This window comes from Phodopus roborovskii, unplaced genomic scaffold (genome assembly GCF_943737965.1).
Source record: "Phodopus roborovskii unplaced genomic scaffold, PHOROB, whole genome shotgun sequence".
Classification (NCBI taxonomy): domain Eukaryota; kingdom Metazoa; phylum Chordata; class Mammalia; order Rodentia; family Cricetidae; genus Phodopus; species Phodopus roborovskii.
In genome coordinates, this window is record NW_026126418.1 from 75,036,586 (window position 1) to 75,057,500 (window position 20,915).

Genomic DNA, 20,915 nt, shown 5'->3' on the forward strand with positions numbered 1-20,915 from the left:
GGGAATGGCAATATCTTCCCCTGATCCAAGTCCAGATGTTGGTGAATGGGTGGATCTTTAGCTAAAACAGACCTCCCATAGCTTTCATGTTCAGGATGACCACTACCCCAAGTCTGAATCTTACAGACCTTCTACTGAATTTAGCTAAACTGCTGCCTCCTTCAGGCTGTGTATAATAAACTCACTGAGTCTCCAGGCTGCTGGTGGTATATCTCCATCAGAGTCTATGACCCACCCCAGGCCAGCTGGTGTCAGTCTTTCTTAATCTTTTGTCATTCTTAGTCACTAGTCACTAGCACTCCTAGTCTGGACTGCTATAGGAGAACAACCAAGGAAGACACCAAGATCAACCTCTGACCTCCACATATACACACAGATAAACACACACATGAACACAAACACATGCATTAAAAACAAAATGAAATTTCACCGTAAGCCACTCAGAACAGCCAAAATCCAAAATACTGACAACACAAAATGTTGACAAGGATGTGTAGCAATGGAACTCTCCCTCTTGGAGGCTGGGATGCAATACACTAGGCCTCTGCTTCAGGAATACATCTTTAGATAACCCAGCAACTGTACTCAAATAAACCAAAAGCTTCAAGCTACACAAAAAACTAATTCTAGATATTTATAGCAGCTTCATTCATAATTACCCAAACTAAGGAGCAGCCAAGATACTCTTCAAGAGACACGTGCAAAAATGGTGGTATGTCCAAGTCAATGGAATACTATTCAGCACTACAAAGGGATGAGTTACCATGCACATATTATTATATGATCTCAACCATATAATATTCCCAAAGAATTGAGTGTATGGAAATAATAAAAGGAAGGAATAGAGAAAGTGGGGTGAATAGATATAAGATGGAGGCTTTTTTAAAAACATCAGAACTATTCTGCATGAATGTAATGGTGAGTACATGTCATTAGATACGTTGGAAAACAAAATACAGCTGGGCATGGTGGGCCATGCCTTGTAATTACAGCACCTGGGAGGTAAAAAGCATCAAAAGTTCAAGGTCTTTCTTAGCTGCATAGTGAGTTTAGAAACAGCCTGAGCTATGAGATAGTCTTTTTTTTTTTTTCATTTTTTTACTTATTTTTTTAAATTAATTTATTTTTTACATTCCAATCCAAGTTCCCCTCCCTCCTCTCCTCCTGCTCCCCCCACATGCCTGACCCCCCCATCTGCTCCACTGAGAGGGTAAGGCCTCCCTTAGGAAGTCTAAGTCTGTCCCATCATCTCATTGAAGCAGGACCAAGGCACCTCTCCACCCCCCCAAACCCCTGTGTCTCAGCTGAGCAAGATATCTCTCCATATAGAATGGTTCCACTAAGTCAGTTTGTATATTAGAGTTAGATCTTAGACACACTGCCAGTGGCCTCAAATATTGTCCCAGCCACACCATTGTCACCTATTTTAAGGAAGTCTAGTTCAGTCTTATGCAGGTTCCCCATTTGTCAGACCTGAGTCAGTGATCTCTCACCATCTCGGGTCAGCTGATTCTGTGGGTTGGTCTTGACTCCTGTGTTCATATTATCGCTCCTCCCTCACTTCCATTGTACTCCAGGAGCTTGGCCTAATGGTTAGTAGTGGATTTCTGCATCTGCTTCCATCTGTTTCTGGAAGAGGGTTCTAGCTTCTTTGGGGTTATGGATTGTAGGCTGGGTATCTTTTGGTTTATGTCTGGTATCCACTTATGGATGAGTACATATTATATTTGGGTTACTTCACTCAGGATTTTTTTTTTCTTTTCTAGTTCTGTCTATTTGCCTGCAAATTTTAGGATGTCATCATTTCTTACCACCGAGTAGTACTTCATTGTGTAAATGTACCACATTTTCTTTGTCCATTCTTCAGTCGAGGGAGGTTGTTTCCAAGATCTGGCTATTATGAATAATGTTGCTATGAGCATAGTTGAGCAAATGTCCTTGTGGTGTGAGTGCTTAGAGATTTAGGCACTGGTAAGAAGGCTCAGTGGGTAAAGGTGTTTATTTGCCAAGAATGACAATCCAAGTTCGATCGCCAGAACCCACAGTGGAAGGGAGAACCAACTACTGAAAGTTGTCCTCTGACTCACACACACACACACACACACATACACACACACACACACACACACACACACACACACACACACACCCCAAATAAACATAGAGTAGGATTCCCCTGTACCCAATGCCCCTGTCCACAGCTACAACTTCCCTCACAGCAGCCAACATCTGTGGCCACAGCACAGTCACTTCTTGTCTCATTGCCAACTTGACACAATAGAGCCACCTGGGAAAATGGAACATTTCTTGAAGAATTGCCTTCATCAGATTGCCTGTGGCCATGCATGCTTGTTTTGATTGATGATTGAGGTGAGAGGGTTCAGTGCACTGTAGGCAGTGTCATCCCTGGGCAGGGGCCTCCGCAGTATAAGAGCACAGGCTGAATAAGCCAGAGAATAAACGAGTATGTGGCAATTGTTTCCTACCTGAACCCCTGCCCTGACAGACTGAAGCCTGTACGCTTAAATAAACCCTCTCCTCCCCAGATTGCTCAAGTTTGGAGTGTTGATCATGGCAACAAAAAGCAAGCTAGGATACACCTTCACTAGTGTAGCCCAGGGTGGTCTCAAACCACCTCAGTCTGAGATGATAGGCATATATGGCTTCCAACACTGTTTTTGTTGTTATTTGAGACTTTGCATGCTGATTCTGAAATTTATACAGAAATGCACTGAGCCAAGAATAGCCAAGATATTTCTGAAGAAAAAAAAAATGACATAAGAAACCACTCTTTTAGCTGGGCCATGGTGGTGCATTGCCTTTAATCCAGCACTCGGGAGGCAGAAGCAGGCAGATCTCTATGAGTTCGAGACCAGGCTGGTCTAGAAGAGCTAGTTCCAGGACAGGCTCAAAAGCTATACAGAAAACCCTGTCTCAGAAAAAATAAAGCACTCTTTTGCATATCAGGAAGACTCAGAAAGTTCTGGCATTGGGCCAGTGTGGTATTGATGCAGAGGTGAGCAAACCACCTAGCAGCCATGAGAAATCAGGATAATGGAAGGACACACATGTGGACAGAGATGACACCATAGACCTGTGTGTGGGGTGATCAGATCTCTACCTCAAACAACACAGAAAGCAGTAATCACAGAAGGGTAAAAATATGTTCAATTTAAAGTGAAGCATAGTTTAATAAACCATAGTTTATTAAAATGCTCTATAAACCAGCAAGAAAAAGACAAGCAACATAGAAGCCATCAAGACAGGCAGGTAGGGGGGGTGGGTGAAGTGCTTGCTGTGTAAGCCCGAGGACCAGAGTTCAAATTCCAGCACCAGATGAATGCTGAGAGACCATGACAGTGCTCTGCAATCCCAGCACAGGACCCTGCTTGATCTGTAAGCTCTGGGATCAAGCTGCTCCAATACAAACAGTATATAGAGAACCAGGAAGATATTCAACATTGATCTCAGGCCTCTACATACTTGTGCATAGTCATGTATGCACACCCCCACACATGTTCACCCATACAAACATGCACATACACACATACATACATATCCTTGTGTCACACAAATACACTGGCAAACAAAGAAAAAGATGCAGGAGAAGGAGAAGGAGGAGGAGAAGAAGACAACTAAACAACTTGAAGGTGTCTATCACAGAGGAGCACAGGCTTTTGCTGCAAAGATGCTGATATTGTAGGCAATGACATGAATTCAACACGATGATTCATTCTTGTCTGAACAACGGCATCTTGAAAATACTAAGGTTGACAAGTCTGTGAGTGGGAAATTTGACACTATCATATTGGAAAACCATGTGATCTCCCATCAATAAAGTTCAAGAGAGCCATGGGCTCCAACCCAGTGATATTACCCTAGGCCTGGAAAGCTACCCGAGGAACTTTAATCACAGGTGGTTAGCAGGGGGAAAAGAATAATCCACCAGCTACAAACCCTGTGATCTATTGCAGTGGCCTCCTTGCAAGACATATTGGTGCAATAAAGGCACAAATGTATTGGGAGTAACCAATCCCTTTTTGCTTGGTTTTAAGACCCATTCTACAAGATGGAACCCATAGCTAACATTGCTATTGAGACCAAGAACCCGAGATTAGATAGGACATGAACCCTAGGGAAAAATCTACTGCTATTATTCTGCTAAGTGAACAAAACAATACAAAGACACCCCCCCCCCCAGGGACATCTTGTTATACCCATGGATAAGTGTCTTGTTCAGTCCTTATCAGAGAAGCCTTTTACGGCAAGTAGATGGGAACTAATACAGAGACCAACAAATAGACAATGTGCAGAGAGTGAGAGACTTTGGAGCATTCAGCCCTGAATGAGACTCATACTCCCCTCAAGACTGGAGGATCTACGTGGAAGAAGAGTTGAAAGATTGTTAAGAGCCAGAGGAAACAGTGTCTTCCAGACCAGCAGGGCTAGGTACACATGTGAACTCACAGAGACTGTGGCTGCATCCACAAGACCTGTACAGGCTCAAACCAGACAAACGCCAGCACAAAGACACCCCTAACCAAGGAGCTATTCCCTATTATAGCTGCCGAGAGTGGGAAATCAGTTTTCTCTAGAGGAGTGACACTGGGTGTGTCAACTACACTCTAGGGCAGGTTAGACTTTACTTCCTTCCCGAGTCAGTCCTGTAAATTGAAAGGCAGGATTAATTCCATACCACCAGGGGCTTTCCTTTTTATAGCCTTTGATGACAGACTTCTCCAAGACACCTCAAATTCCCTGTGTCTACACACCCAAGGGCAGTGTAGCCATCATCTCTAACCTTCTTTGCAATCTTCCTTTCTTAGTCCATCTTCTGCTGCTATAACAGCTTGTGGAACATAAAAGTGGCAGAAGAGCATTTGCTCACAGTTCTGGATTCAGAAGCATGGAGTCAACACCAAACAATGGCTTGTGTAGCATAATTTAGCAGAGGTAGACAGAGAGACAAACTCACTTTACTGGGAACTTTCTAAAGAAGTCTGTGTTAACTCACTGTTATGGTAACTAGCCCAATCCAGTGACCATTAGTCCACTCTCACAATGCAACCCACCCTCAAGACAGCTATCTTATTCCTGCAGTAGCTAACCCATTCCTTCTCATAAAAAGTAAGCCATTCCTGCAATAGCAATAACAGCACCACTCCAACTCTTAAGGGTTCCAGCCCTTCATACAGCTTTAGCAGTGTGAGTGACTTTCTCACATGCATCCTGGAGAGCACTCAAAGGCACACACCTCTCTTGAGCACTCCACCCCTCATCTCTCCCCTCCCTCCCTCCCTTCCCATCCTTCTGTTTATTCAGGTGTTTGTCAAGGCTGGGTTTCTCTGTGTAGCCCTGGCTGTCCTGGAACTCAAGTCTGTAGACCAGGCTGGCCTCAAACTCATGTAGATCCACCTGCCTCTGCCTCCGGAGTGCTGGGACTAAAGGTGTGCACCACCACCACTGTCTGGCTTCCTGAGCACTCTTTAGAGGGAGTGTGAACCTGGCTAACACCTAGAGATGAGTTTCTTCCCAATTCTGCCACTGGGGCAAGTCTCTCCTCCCAGGCTTTCTTCCTTTCTTGTCATATGGATAGGGATGGCACATGTGTCATTGGGAGGCAGCAGTGATCAGACTTCTCAGATGGTCCCATCCCAGGGATGGGAGGTGTTCAGGACATACTCTTCACTGACCCACCTGGGTCTCCATTGCTCCATGGTCCTCAAGCAGGCTGTTCATCTCTCAGCCATCACTACAGAAGCTCCTCCCTATCTGCCACCTGCAGAGGTCCCTGTTTTTCACAGGTTCACCAACCACCAGCACTTCCATAAACATTCCCTGAGGGCTATCACATGCTATTGTGTGTGTTGTGTGTGTGTGAAGAAAGTCAACAGGTTCAGGCCCTGGTGGGGAGATGACTGGAGCAGCTGCATGAGAAGAGAAAGGTAAGACGATCATGGTGACCAGCACATCCCAGAAAGCAGCATGCTGCCTGGCACACAGTAGGCCCTCAATACACATTGCTTGGCCACTGGACTGAACAACTGAGGTGCAAACAGCTTGCACACACTCTACCAGCCAGCTGATGCGCCCATGTTTCTGTCATTCTGTTGCAACTGAGGCACACCCACATGCACCACATACAGCCCCACGTGTGGACCCACTCCAGCCAGCACCTTCCCACCCAGGTACACCGCCCCCCACACAAGGCTCATTCATTTTGATTTATGGATGTTACAAAGAGAAACCTGTCTTCTGGAGGGTTCTGCCACCCTGACTCTGGTCTCCCTGATGCTGCTTCCTTTTCCCAGGTACCTAAAATTAGCAGAGTAATTCGGAATCTGTGTCTTTATTTAAAAGAAAAAACTGTAGGTGCAGAATTATAAAAATTTAATATGCTCCCAGGAAAATGAAAAATGAGAGGCTGTGATCTCGTCTAACACTTTCAAATGTGTTTATTAATTCATGTTTTAAATCATAAGTTTCATTCGGTGAGAGCCATGCACAGCAATAAGCCTGTTTTAAAATATTAATGAATAAACAATATTTCTCTATTGAAATATAACATGCTTCTTTGAACAATGGACCGCCAGTAATAAATCAAAACCAGGAGAAAATTGCATTTCATATTTAATACAAGTTGAACTCTGCCTTTTTATAAATGATATCTTTTTTGTTTAATTGGCGTCAGTTCAGATCTAGCAGATTGCTAATAAAATTCTGGATTTCCATATTTAATGATGCGTATACTTTCTGTTGAAATTTAACCAGGAAAAAAAGAACCAGGCTTTTATTATTTCCTGAGATGGCTAAGAGGTGAGGCCTTTGCTAAGGTCTAACCTGGACGCATGGAGACAGCCGGCCTGAGCTATTGAGTTAAAAGGACAATCCACTCACAGAGCATCACTTGGCAACTGACTCTTCCAGATAAGACTGCTGCATGGTGGGAGGACTCAGGCCTGTCCTCCTCATCCCATCCATGAGTAACTGTAAGAGGAGAGCCGCCTCATCCTCAACATCACATATGTTCATTCCCTCTTCACTTACCTCTGAGGTGGCCAGGAACAGGGTTACCACTTGACTAGGAAGCCAAAGTTTCAGAGAAGATGTCATTGCCCAAGGTCACACACAGAACTCAGCCAGGCTCAGGTGTCCTACCACTGTGTACTGCAGAGCAATGTTTCGAAGCAAGGTCTTAAAAACAGTGTGGGATCAACATGAGGAGGATTTGAGGACATACCTGTCTCAGGGTTTCGTTTGCTGTGAAGACACACCATGACTAAGGCAACTCTTACAAAGGAAAACATTTAATTGGGGCTGGTTTACATTTTGAGAGATTTAGTCCATTGTTTTCATGGCAAGAAGCATGGCAATGTGCAGGCAGACATGGTGCTGGAGAAAGCTGATCTATCTATCTAGTTTTAAAAATTTATTATTATTATTTTTAATTTTATGAGCATCAACTGGTATTTTACCCGCATGTATGTCTGTGGTGAGAGTGTCAGATCCCCTGGAACTGGAGCTACAGACAGTTGTGAACTGCCATGTGAATGCTTGGAATTGAACCCCTGTTCTCTGGAAGAACAGCCAATGCTCTTAACCCCTGATCCATCTCTCCAACACCAAGTTCTACATCTTGATATGCAGACAGCAGAAGGAGACTACATTCTACACTGGGCATAGCTTGAGAATATATGAGACCTCAAAGCCTGCCCCCACAGTGACACACTTCCTACAAGTCCACATCTACTCCAACAAAGTCACACCTCCTAATAGTGCTACTCCCTGTGGGCCAAGCATGTGAATACATGAGTCTATGGGGCCTATTCAAACTACCACAACAGCCCTTACCCTGAGGCAATTCACAGACTAATACTTAGCAGAATAGACTCCAGACTCATCAGGATTATCTATAGGGTACAGTACCAATGTGTCTGACCATGTCGTGCTAGGAGGCAGGCACATACGCTGATGCACAGGGAAGATATGTGACTTGCCCAAGGACATACACAGCTGGTATGTAACAGTCAGGACCAGATCCACTAGAGAGTGTCCCTTGGGAGCCAGATTCCTGGATTCTGGGTCTTGGGGCCCTCTTAACCATGCAGCTATGTAGATCTGACTGACAGTGCCCATCTGTTTGAGGGGACAGGCTCCTGGCTCTGCACTTGGGCCTGGATGGAAGCAAGTTTCCTGCATATCAGCCAAGTCACCAGGCAGGGAGCAGGTCACTGGGACCCAGACTAACTGAGATCAAACTGCAATCCTGGAATCCATCCCCAGCTCTATTTGATCAACACCTTGGGCTTAGCAGTGGTTAGCAGACCCAGAAATCTCACAGGCCCAATGTGATAGAAAAGAGACACGGACTGGACAGGTGGTTTAAGATGTAGGTTGGAGAGTGAGTTGAGTGCTCAGTGGATAAACAGCTCACTGTGTAAGAATAAGGACTAGAGTTCATAGTCCCAGATCTTACATAGAAGCCAGGCAGGCATGACAGACATGATCCTACATAGAGCTTCAAGGAGACACCTGCCTCAATAAATAAGGTGGAGAGCAATCAAGGAAGACACTTGATGTCAACTTCAGACCTCCACACACATACACATGCATACACACCACACACACATACAAAAGATAAAAAATTTAGGTTGGGTTAAGAGACACCCAGACTTAAAATTTGTTTGCATATTTGGTCAAGCGGTTTTCAGTCTTCACAGCTTGACCGTGGTGGGGTGGCATCTCTTCTTCGAGCCTTAGAATCCCCTTAAAAAAATGGACAGAAACTCTAGTGTTGCACATCATGGATATGTGTGGTGTTGCCTGTGTTAAAGCTCATAAGACAAGAGCCTGGTGGGCTATACAGCAGAATCATCAAGGATGCAGGGGCCAGAGATGGGCAGAGCCTAGGATTTGGAGAGACACCATGGGTACATAGAATCCAGACACAGGACCCTACAGCAATAAAGTTCCCCTAGGGGTCATGCCCTAACCTTATGCTGAGTCTATTACTAGTCATGGTGCCTAGAGCACTGGTTCTTTCTATCATTCATCCCTTAATTTGGTGATCCAGACATGTGGTACCACCCAATGTGTCATCATCACATACACCTCAGTACACTCAGGCATGGGTGAAGAATCACATAAGGTTTAGGAGAACAGAGGTAGATACTCCTGGCCACACACCAGAAAGGACCTCACACTGGAGGCATGATGGCCATCATCATTCACTGGAGACTCTTGTTCCTGCTACTGGTGGTAGCTGGAAGGTCAGCAATGCTGGCCTAGGTATGAGAGATGATCAATAAACAGAGATCATGTATGCAGGATGGTTTCTTCCCAAGGTATGGCACACATTTACCCCTCCCCAAATCTAGAAATCTAAGCCTGACATCACTTTCCACATTGAAGGGCTTCTCTAGTACACAGCTCCTCCTACTCTGACAAAAGGGACAGGCAACATATGGTATAACTGAACAGCTATTGGAGTGCTGGGGCCCCTGACAATGTGAAAATACATTCTTGCACAAGCACCCATGGTCTCATCCATCCACCATTGTGCAGGGCCCCCCACCTGAGTGTGGCTGGTTTGAGTGGTTCCCTGCTGTTATTACCTTTGGTTCCATGCATAGGTCTTATCTGTCTTCCCAACACCCCATGAAACATTGGCTCCCAGAACCAGTAAAGCTGAATTCAGCATCTCTGGGCCTGGTCCTAACCCGCTGTTTGATCCAAGAAAGCTACTTAGCTGAAAGCTACCAAACAAACAAACAAAAACCAGACAAACAAAAAAACCCCAAACCCAAACAAACAAAAAAACCCACCACTACACAAGACCCTTGGGGCCAATGCCCACATGTTCTTCAAGCCTATAAACTATACTTATCCCAGCGGGCCCCAGAGTCTGGCAGGAAGGCCAGTGTGTTCTTCAAATATCCCTTCCAGAGAAGGTGAAAAGCAAGGAGGAAAACTGAATAAGCATCTTCTAAGCCAGTGGATGGCTGTTTCTCCATCAGTGTCCCCAGAATATAGCCACAGACTCTTGCCATGTCCCTGCCAAGTGCTAGGAAATCCCCAGTAAGTTCTAGTGAGTCTTTCTTTCGACAGGCTGACCCAGGACAAAAGCCAAGGTGGTCATTGGGTGTCTGGGAATGCTAATGAAGGTGTGTGTGTGTGTGTGTGTATTTCCATGGGACCTAGTTTGCAAAACCTCACAACTCAGGGATTATTTTATGGACAGAGATAAGAAAGGCTAACCTATAAACTAATTGAATCATGCAAATAATTGTTTAGCCATGGGAGAGATTCCTATGGGCATGCTGAGCACCCACATGAGGGAGGACAGCTGTGGAGGGCAATCTATTTTATAAAGTTTATCTGCACAGAATAACTGCTGCAAGATTAATGGGGGCGGTGGCCCCAGCCCTTGTTCTGCCTGCTTCTTCCAGCTGAAATAGGAAAACAGATATATTTATCATAGACATTTGCTGCAACTGATTAACATTAATCTGATTTCCTGTGAGTCAATTTCCTTGAGATATAGTAAACAGGCCAATTATATGCAATGGGCCTCTTTTATTATAAAGATTTGGACATTAGTGACAAGCATGTATGCAAATATATGGACTTTATTATAATCCGAGTAACACAAAAATAACGTCCAATCTGTTACAAATGTCTAGCTGGTTGTACATACTGCAAACTTACAATCTTAAGACGGGGAGAAGGGGAGAGTTGCCTTTTGATTGGCATGTGAGGCCCACTCTTTCCAAACCTTTGCTTATCTCCAACTAGTTTAAAGAAGTGAACAGACAAGGCTCTTGCAAGTCAAAAGACCATCTAGCAAGTTCCTGAGATGCCATTGGATCAGAAGAATGTAAGTGCCTAGGGCAGCAGGTTTGGGGTCAAGGTGGGCCCTGGGGTGTCCTGGTCTGTGCTTCATTTTCTCAGCCCATAAATACAGGAAGTGAAAGGATATGAGATGGCTAGTGGATGCTCTGAGGCCTCACCAGGGACAGCAGCCAACAGCTTAGCTTCACTGTCACCCTACTTCCATAGACCACGTATCTGCTGTCCCAGTCCCCAGCAAGCACATGTGTCCCCAATCCCCATCCCATGCCTGTGCTGGCTTAAGGAGCAGAGACATACATCGCATCCAGGTTTAACCAGGAAAGCAAAGTTTATTCATGTTTGAAACTACATATAACTACCACAAGGAAGACTTCTCAATCCAGGGTGTGAGCCAGTAGAAAGGAACACGGAACGCTTTTAATACATCAGAATCACCGCCACAAATTATTGTCACGACTCAGTCAGTTTCAGAATCGCATACAATACAAAAGGAGGAGAGGGCCCGCCACACAGAGTGAAATGTACAGTGCTGAATACTGAATCTGAACGCATCACAAGAACCCGCCTTTTTTTCTCCCCCCCCCCTTTTTTTTTTTTTTTTTCTTCTTTTTCCCTGTATGGATTAGTAACAAGATGAAGGACATTCAAAACACTTCTCAGTATTTACAACAGCTTGGCTGATCCTGTGTTAAGAGTCAGACCCAATGTTGCCGATTTCGGCTTTTTAAGGGTTGCAAATACAACCCTGAGTTTTCTTTTAAAAGATTACAATGTACATTACATTTTGTGAAGGGAAACAAAGAGTTAATTACAAGATGCAAAAAGATAAGAAAGAGACAAACTACAGCGTGAGTATTGTTCAGAGGTAGTAAGTGAGCGCTCTAAGCTACAGAACATGTTGGGATTCTATTGGTTTGTATGAGTTCGCATGAGGTAATAAAGCTGTGTTTTGATTGGTGGGATGTATAAATACTCTTTTGCTACACTATATACAGCACTTCCAAGAGCAGGGCCTTTCCAATGCCCAGAGGACGAGCACACCTTGACAAGTCTGTGCAGCACCCGGTGCACAGAGTCAAACCCAGACAGGTTTTGTTAGCAGTGAGATCTTCATCCCAGGGCAGTCTGAATCAGTGCAGACTCCAGGCTCTGGTGCTCCAGAGGGAGAAAGGAGACCGCCAGTCTTTGACCTAATTACAACCTAAGAGATGGCAACACAAACATGACGAGGGAAGTTCTGAAACACACCTTCCTTAGGAGAGACAGGCAGACAGTGCCTCCCCTCCAAGCCCACAAGGATGACAATGAGAGTCTGCATGGAAATCTGCAAGGGTTCAGCTCAGGCAAGGCAAACCTTGCACACTTTATAGCTGGGGTCTAGCATAGATGGTACTTCTTACCCTTAAGGCCAAGAAACTGGCAACTGTGGAACCATTAATGTAAAAGATCAATAATAAATTATGATGAAACAGTCACAGAACTGTCAACAATGTTACATCTTGGCCTAATTGGATAAAGTGCTTTCTTTTAAATGTGTGTCTTAAGTTTAAATACAAATGATAATGATTCTTTAAAAAACAGGTTTCCCGAGTTCTCTAAGAAGACAGGGTTTACAGTAAAGCTGTAGATGGTGGGTTACAAAATGCTTTCCTTCTCCTCCTATTGCTCTGAATGCACTTATCAAGGCATGTCAGCTGGGAAAGCCTCGGGGATTAGTTAGAGGTATCCGAGTGCACGCTGCCTGGGCCTTCCGTAGGAGAAGTCACAGAAGATGGAGTTGTTGCATCCTGCCAGCCTCCATTAGCCTGAAAGGAGAGGCACAGTTCAGTGGGTGCACGTCTACATATTAATTCCACTCCCCAATTTACAACACCCAGCCGACAACACAAGAGCAAAGATGCATTAGCAAAATGTATTTTCTGAGCCCACTTTGGCAGGAGTTGGAAGCATGTGTTAAAATGGGATTAAATGCATGTAAAACAAATCCATCCCATCAAATAAAGACCCGGTAATAAATCAGCTCAGTGAAGATGACTTCAGCTAGTCCTAAGCTGGCATGGAGTTTGGCCTCTGATCTGCTGGTAAAATCAACACTCAAAAGCAACCTTTCAGAAGGTGTAGTGGAGAGACCCTCAACATGGCACCTTGACGCAACTTTGAGCTCCAGGAAGCAGACACTCCGGCCAGCTTCATCACTGTTCCCATGGAGAAACCACCCACGCTTCTCCCATACATGCCTGACAGCCAGCTAATGCAACCCTTGGAAAATGAAGGCCAGAATTTCCCTCCAAATAAGATCTTTCAGAATGAAAATGTATGAGCTGTGGAGGGGCATATGCTATTCAAATAGGGATTCCAATTATCTGCAAGTGGGGCCCTTAGTTGGGATTGGGCTGTTGGCCTGCACATGCTGCTGGCCCTTCCTGCGTCCAACCTGCACCAGCACTAACAGTACTCAGAAACAAATTTGCCTCATGTCTCACCCTATAGAGGTAATTGCTGAAATCAATGTCTGATCAGATTTCTGCTGTGGCAGACAGCTTGTCGCTACGTATTTTTATGTCAGTCAAGAAGAGGGAGGTGCTGAGCTTGTGAGTTGGGGGACACTGAGTAGAACTGACGGGGCAGGTCTTTCTGGAGGGAATGCAAGGTTGAGCTGCCTAAGGCTCCAGTCAGCCTAGCCCCATAACCTATAGGGCCCCTTGGTTCTCTGCCTCCCTCCTGTCCATCTGTAATTTCTCCAGAGTCCATCTGAAGGTCTTTTGGGCATGACAACTGTTCCTTCCATAACAATAGTTGTGTGTGATTGCTGTTGCTTCCTGGAACTGATCTAGAGCCCACTAGGTAAGCTCTCTGTCACGGAGCCACAGTGTTGTCCTTAAAGAGCTCCTTATCTTCTGGTTCACTGCATAGTTCTGCATGTAAAGCCCCTTCCATCTTTCTAGGACAGTGGTTCTTAACCTTCCTAACACTGCAGCCCTTTTAACATAGTTCCTCATGTTGGGCTGACCCCCAATCATAAAATTATTTTCATTGCTACTTCATAAATGTAATTTTGGTACTATTATGAATCATAATATAAATACCTGATATATGACTCCTGTGAAAGTGTTGTTTGACACCCCAAAGGGTTGTGACCCAGAGGTTGAGAACCACTGCTCTAGGACCAAGAGTATAGAGGGTAGAGAGGGTGGGTAGGAAACCTACATCACTGGTAGCCTAAATGAAAAATATAATTTGCAGCCTGAGACATCAAATTCAGGGTAGAAAAGGAAAATAAGATGAAGTAAGCCTGGCACTGTTTTTGAAAGCTTCAGTCATGCCAGGTTGGGTGGTAACAAGTTCACGTGTGTCCCCTCTCTAAAAGGTAAGCTGTTTTCCTCAGGTATGAGAATCTCCTTAGGAAAAGATCCAAGCCTAAAGAGATCCCATCTGAAGTAAGCATCAATCCTCTTTTATCCAAATTTATAAACAACAAATGTACAATATTTCCCCCCTGCATGGCAGCTGCAGGAGAGGTTGTCAAAGAGCATTCTTCTTCTTTTTTTTTTTTTCCCCAAAATAAATTAATCCTTACTCTGGTGGTTTGAGATTATGCACTGTATTATACAACAGCGTCTTATCAAGCCTCATCAGTGAAGATGGAATTCATGTCTGTAAAATGCTGCAGGCAATCACGGCTTCATATTTTATCATGTTGATAAGGATATCGCACATTCTCTGAAGCATTTCAAAACACTTAAATGAAAAAGGAGAAATGCAACTAAAAGGCTTTTTATCCAGCTTGTTGTGGGTTATTATGAGTTATTTATAAACCCAAAAAGAAAGATTTGACATTTCAAATGTGAGAGATTTGAGTATTTAATGGTGCTTTTTTCCTTTACAATTGAACATCCTCAATCACCTTTTAAGTTATTAATATTTACTCTTAGAGCAAAAGAAGTCCCTAAAAGGGAGACCATTCCCTTCCTTTCTGCTAGCATGAGTCCTGGGACAGCGTGCTTCTGACACCTCCTTCCAAGACTGAGTTTGCCATTTCCCATCCATGTCAGAGTAGAAAGCAAGGGAAATTTGTGAATCAGTAGAAAGATTACTCTATCGTTAAAGCAGAGAGGCCATTAAAACTCACAGGTCACATTTTGCACCCCAGGCCCACAGCCCAGCCAGCTGCCCAAAGAATGGGGTTCTTGTTTAGCATGGTTACCAATATGCTGGGCCTCCAAGGTTGTATCACTTTCACTTGCTCTGTGCTAGGGAATTTTCCTGCTGCTTGGTTCTAAAATAAATGGCCGGTTTTCCACCATCCCCCAAACGCAGTAGAATGGCTGCCAGAAAATGTCGTCTTAATGGGCTGGTACTTAAGTCCCCACTGATGATAGGACACCAGCCCCTCTTGGGCAACTATGAGAGCTTCAAAGGAGAGCAACATAACACCAAGCACTGAAACTGCCGCCCTCAACTGCCAACAAGATGTGGAGCCAAGTCCAGTGACTATGTACTTGTTCATCCCCACAGCTGACTCCCCAGGGTACTCACGTTTAAGTTATGTGGACTGTACAGTGAGTTTGCTCCAAGGCCATCACTGTAGCCTCCCGTCTGATTGATAACATGACGGAGGGTATCCACCTAGAAGTGAGACGGAACAGAATTCATCACCTCAATCTATTAAAACACCATCACTTACAAAAGGGAACAATTTGAATTATGTGTGCACAAGGGTGGAGCATCTTCAATGAAAGACAAATTCATCAATCAAATGTGACTGGAGGGATTTCAAAAATTCCTTGCATATTTAAACACAAACACCTTAGTTTTTCACACCAGCCAAACAATAGCATCTTCATAGTAATACAGAATTTCCATCTACAGCAAGCAAATGTGTGTGGCTGTGGGTGAAAATCCACTCACAGATAATGAATACTGAGTCATTCTCCCTACCCCGACACACACCTGTCCTGACCATCAGTGCATAAGAGCGCTTGTTCTCAGTTAAGAGGACAAGAAAGGGGCTGAACCTGGATCTGCTTTAAGAATTCAGGTTTCAGTTTCCCGTCTTGCAAAAATGCAGGAATAAAAGAGCAGTGTGTTCTCTTGTTTATTCTTTCTCTCTCTCCCTCTTTCCACCCCCTCCCTCTCTCAGGCACACATAATCTTCTGCTCTGTCATAACAAAGCCCCACCCCCATCTCCATGAGCTCAAGCCAGAGCCGAATGCATTCACAAAGTTCATCAGCTTTGAATTGTCAAAGGCGTTGTCCACTTGATTTCTTATTGAATTAAGAGGTGGGCAAATGAGTCCCGTTTAGATGCACCCAGCACAGGGTCTGCATGGATGTGCAGACCACTTCCACAGGTCAGAGTGGGGAGTTTTGAGCCCAAACCCTACCCTGCCAGAAAGGCCCCAGCTGGGGCATTTCTCCTACCTGTGATTGCACATTGGCTCCGACTTGGGACCCTTGGTAAGAATCCCCATTCAGACTCTGCATGTTCATGAACATGTCCCCAGAATTTGGGAGGTTAAAAGAACCAGAAGAACCTGGAAAGGAAAGAGTTAAGTAGCTGAATAACAGAGAGCTACACACACAATCCCTAAGATCTAGAGATAGAGAAAGGGAGAGACAAGGAAGAGGCATTTCCAGCTCTAGAAGGATAGAGGATTAACTCCAGCTCTAGAAGGTCCTGTTACTCATGCTACACACAGGAGAAACCTTATAGAGGGCAAACCCAAATGAAAAACCAGAAACAAAATCAAAACAGACAGAAAAGCACCCAAGAGCTGGTTCTAGCCTTCTCCTTGTTTCCATGACTCTCCATACTTAGTCATCAAATGAGCTCTTCAGTGTGGTTGCCATGATGGAGAATTACCTGGAGAAGACACATTTTTTTCTCATGCTCTTTCCTAGCTATAACCCTACCTTTGTGTGGCCCACCAGAAATGATGGGAGTGTGAGAAAACACACATCCTTCCTTCTGGACCTTTAAATATGTATTTTAAAATCTCTTTAGAAATTAGCCCATTCACTTGGGCTAGCTGTACCTTTCACTTGTTCCCTGTAATTTAAAGACATTTCTTTGGGGCTAGAGAAATGGCTCAGAGGTTAAGAGTACTAGCAGCTCTTGCAGAGGATCTGGGTTCATTCCCAGCACACACATAGCAGCTCACAATTGTCTATATATAATTGCACTTCTAAAGGATCTAACACCCTCACACAGAAATACATGCAGGCAAAACACTAATGCATATGAAATTAAAAATAAATAAATTAAAAAGTAAAGACATTTCATCTAACTCCATCATGAATGCCACATAAAATTTCAACAGAATGTTCTGTCTAAAGTAGTGCATTTATAGCCAGCTGTGGTGGGATGCACATGTAATCCCAGCTATTCAGTTGAGGCAGAGGAATCACAAGTTTGAGGCCAGATGGAGTTCAAGGCCATTCTGGACAATTTAGTAAGACTATCTCAAAATAAAATAAAATAAAATAGAGGGCTAGTTATATAGATGAGTGGCAAAGGCCTGAGCTTTGAATATGCAAAGCCTTGGGTTCAACCCCCACTATCACACACACACAGCAATGCATTCATTATCTTTAAATGCAAGTCCAGCAAGCTACATGGCACACACAAAGGCTGCACCTAGATAGAGCCTGCAGTTAAATGCTCGACATCCAGCAGTCAGCACACATTCTCACTTGCTGATTGACTCTGACAGACCACCAACGATCCCAATGTGATACACAAAGCAGTGTGTGATAGAGCTTTGCCTATCTGCTGAATTAAAGGCCATGATTAAGTATAATCACTGTGAACAGTAGGTACCAACATGGAGCATCTCCACAAGAAGCCTTCAAGCGAACACAAATTTGCCCTTAAGCTCCATTGTGCCCTCAGTGAGGCTGCAGCTTCACAGTCTGTGGGACAGGGTCTGTGGTCGAAGTCTGTCTGGCTGAGTGAGAATGCCATACGTACCAGAGTTCGGTGTGGTGGGTGAGTTGGTCTGATTGTTCTGCACAGCTGCGGCAACCGCATGCGCAGCTGTCACGGCTGTTTTTGCAGCATAGAGATTGGCCTCCTCTTGAAATTTGCCGATGTTTTTCTTGTACCTGATTCGTTTGTTGCCAAACCAGTTGGACACCTACCACGTACAGGAACATGGAATGGAAAGGGTAGAGAAGTCACAAAGAAAAAGTCAAGCTTCCTGTCCTCACTATGTAATTATAAGGGAAGCCCCTGGGTGACCCAGTGCCCTGCCTGCCACTTCACACCATATGGGCAGTACATAACAGTTTTAGGGGTTCACTTTCCATTTTGGCATAATCTTTTGTTCTCTATGGGAAAAACAATGCTTCCTGGAACTGGCCATGGGAAGACTAAAATGGCTGGGACCACTGCTCATAAAAATACCCAATATGTCATCAAACATAGCAATGAGGCTACTGAAAGAAGCTGAAAAGCTACTGCAAGCATTTGTTAAACTAGGTATCATGAAGCACACTTGAAGAACGACTTATTGTTCTTTTGTGGGCCTGGAACAATCTTGGCAATTATATAGTAGAATCATGTTTGGTCTGCTGAAGAGGGACATCAATTAATAATGGATGAAAAATCCCTTTGTCTCCTGCCTTGGAAGACACTACATGTCTGCCAAGATGGCTGCTCAGGCTCTGCCAGTGACTGTGTGGGAAACCTCAACTTGAAAACTCAAGTATTTTCAATAAGGTCAAATGCAAATGCAGAGGAATGGCTGATTACATAAAGTAGGATACACATTTTTCTTTTCCTTTTGTTCTTTCAAACCACTTATAGTGTCAGTCAGTACAATTTCAAAAGAGGATGTTGGCAGAAGTCTGACTTCATCAGAGCTCATAGACAGCAAAACTGTAGCCCAACACTCAGTGCTTAGAGTCACACCATGTGCCCAGGTACCTATAGTCAAGCTATGTAAAAACTCTAAAAGTCACACAGCAATACATAAGGAGAAATGCCTAATGCTGTATCATAGGCGTTTGCCTCTCTTTTGTTAAAGTGACAGTTTAAAAATATTCTTCCCAGAACTGCCTACTAATCTAGCAGAGGAATTGCTGGTGTGGTATCAGGACCATTGTTCTACCCTAGGTATTATCCATAAGAGCTCCTCAGAGGCTGTGAGCAGAAACAAGGAATGGGAAGCAGTTCAGAGCCCTCCAACCCAATTTTCTGCAATGGGCAGCCCTACTGGCCACCTCTGCCAAGTCTTTAATTGCTTTGGAAATGGTGCTCTCATTCTTCAACTGATGGCACTCGCCCTTCTGGAGAAGGCCAGAAAGCCCTGGCAGGGGATTCCCGAGAGGGAAACAGCACCGGCCTCACTGCTGCCCATATGCTGCCCTAGAGCATCAAGTACACATAGGCACACACATGCACACACATGCACACTTTCGAGGAACCATGCTACAGCACAGACTCCCCAGACAGAAATAAGGAAAACCCCACCCAAAATCAAGACTCTAGAGATCTATACCAAGTCCCATAGCTGTTTCTGTCAAGTCTTGAGAACAAGGTGGTTGCCCAGGCCACTCAGCCCAGTATTCAGACTCAGCAATGTCTGCCAGAGCTCATTTTTTCCATGGTTCCTCCTTATTTTGTTCCTTTCTCTTCTAACACCTTCTTCTTCTCCTTCTTCCTCCTACCCCCCTCTGTTTCTGTCTCTCTCCCTCTCTGTGTCCTCTAAGGATCATCTCTGGGCCTCTTTTCTTTGTCTTTACCTATTTTTGAAACCTTCAGTGACCTTCTCTATGTGGATGACTCTGAGGTTTTGCTTTCTATTCCTAAGTCCTATGAAGAAGAATTTTAGATCTTTGTGTACATTCCCATAAAACCTGCCATAGCCTCTAGTACACCTGGTTTAAGAGGAAGGGCAGGTGCTTCTCCTCTTTCCTCTCCATGCACCTACAATACCCACCCCCAGACATGATGCCCACAGCAGAGTCCTTGGCTCTGAGTGGACATATACTTTACTCTGGACTAAACAACATCAACATCTGGCTCTCCCTCTCACACACTCACTGGTCTTAATTCTCCAACTAGAAATTCACAAAATGATGTCTCTATGCTCAGCCCATAGGACCTAACCCCTCTTGCCACTGACCTTCCTGTTCTCCCTAAACTTCCTACAGTGCAGGCCTGCAGCAGGTGTGCACAGGGATGGCCTGACTGGCAGATACTTTAGAAAAAGGAACAGGCACAAAATCTGGCCAGATAAGCTGGCCAGGAAAGGGAGAAATGACATAACTCTGCTGTGGGGTTCAGGCCTGAAGCAGGAGACAGGGGTTTAAGAGGGATTGCTATGCAGGAAGAACCAGCATCTGTGAGCTTTTTGATCCCTTCCCATGTCAGAACTGTTTATTCTAAAGATTAATTTATTTTATGTGTATGTATGTATACCTGTATGGTTTATGTGCACCACATGTGTGCAAGAGCTTGAGAAGGCTGGTATCAGATTCCCTGGAACAGAAGTTAGAGGTTCTAGGATCTGAACCACCTGATGTAGGCACTAGGAATTGAACCTGGGTTCTTTACAAGAGCAACAAGAGTTGCTCCAGCCCCAAATTATGTCATTCTAAAAACAGAAAAATGGGTCTGGGGTGTAGGTTTGGTAGTGGTCTTGCCTGGCATACACAGAGCCCCGGGTTTCATCCACAGCACCACATAAACCAGACATGGTGGTGCATACCCATAATCCCTGCATTCTGGAGGTAGAGTCAAGAAGTTCAAAGTTATCCTTAGCTACATATCAAGTTTTCAATGCATGAGACCCTGTCAGAAAGAAAGGAAAGGAAGGAGGGAAAGAGGGAGGGAAGGAGGAAGAAAGGCTGCTGGCCACAAATCCAAAAGCCAGTTAACCAACCAAGCACAGGCTCCAAAGAATAAAGATAGAAACAGTACCCAAAGGTTCAATACTACTTGTTCGGATACCACTTGTTATATCAAATCCTCCAGAACCCACTTCACCTTCCACAGTTCTTAGCCTCAGCTCAGGAGGTACATCTCCAGCTGGCATGCACATGCAGAACAGCCCCTCTG

The 20,915-nt window shown here is 44.5% G+C and overlaps 1 protein-coding gene across 2 annotated transcripts in view; it reads right to left on the minus strand.

Annotated features, from left to right (window-relative positions):
- Window positions 1–11,462: 11,462 nt before the first annotated feature.
- Window positions 11,463–20,915, minus strand: part of Pbx3 (PBX homeobox 3) — a 189,658-nt gene continuing 180,205 nt past the window's right edge. Inside the window, exons 6-9 of one of the 2 annotated variants that reach the window (XM_051185251.1) lie at window positions 17,823–17,988; window positions 16,274–16,386; window positions 15,388–15,477; window positions 11,463–12,656 (exon numbers count right to left, since the gene is read on the minus strand). In XM_051185251.1, coding sequence (XP_051041208.1) covers window positions 12,564–12,656; window positions 15,388–15,477; window positions 16,274–16,386; window positions 17,823–17,988 — 462 coding nt within the window. In that variant the 3' untranslated portion in view covers window positions 11,463–12,563. The remainder of the gene's footprint in view (window positions 12,657–15,387; window positions 15,478–16,273; window positions 16,387–17,822; window positions 17,989–20,915) is intronic. The other variant, XM_051185253.1, reaches the window with a different exon arrangement.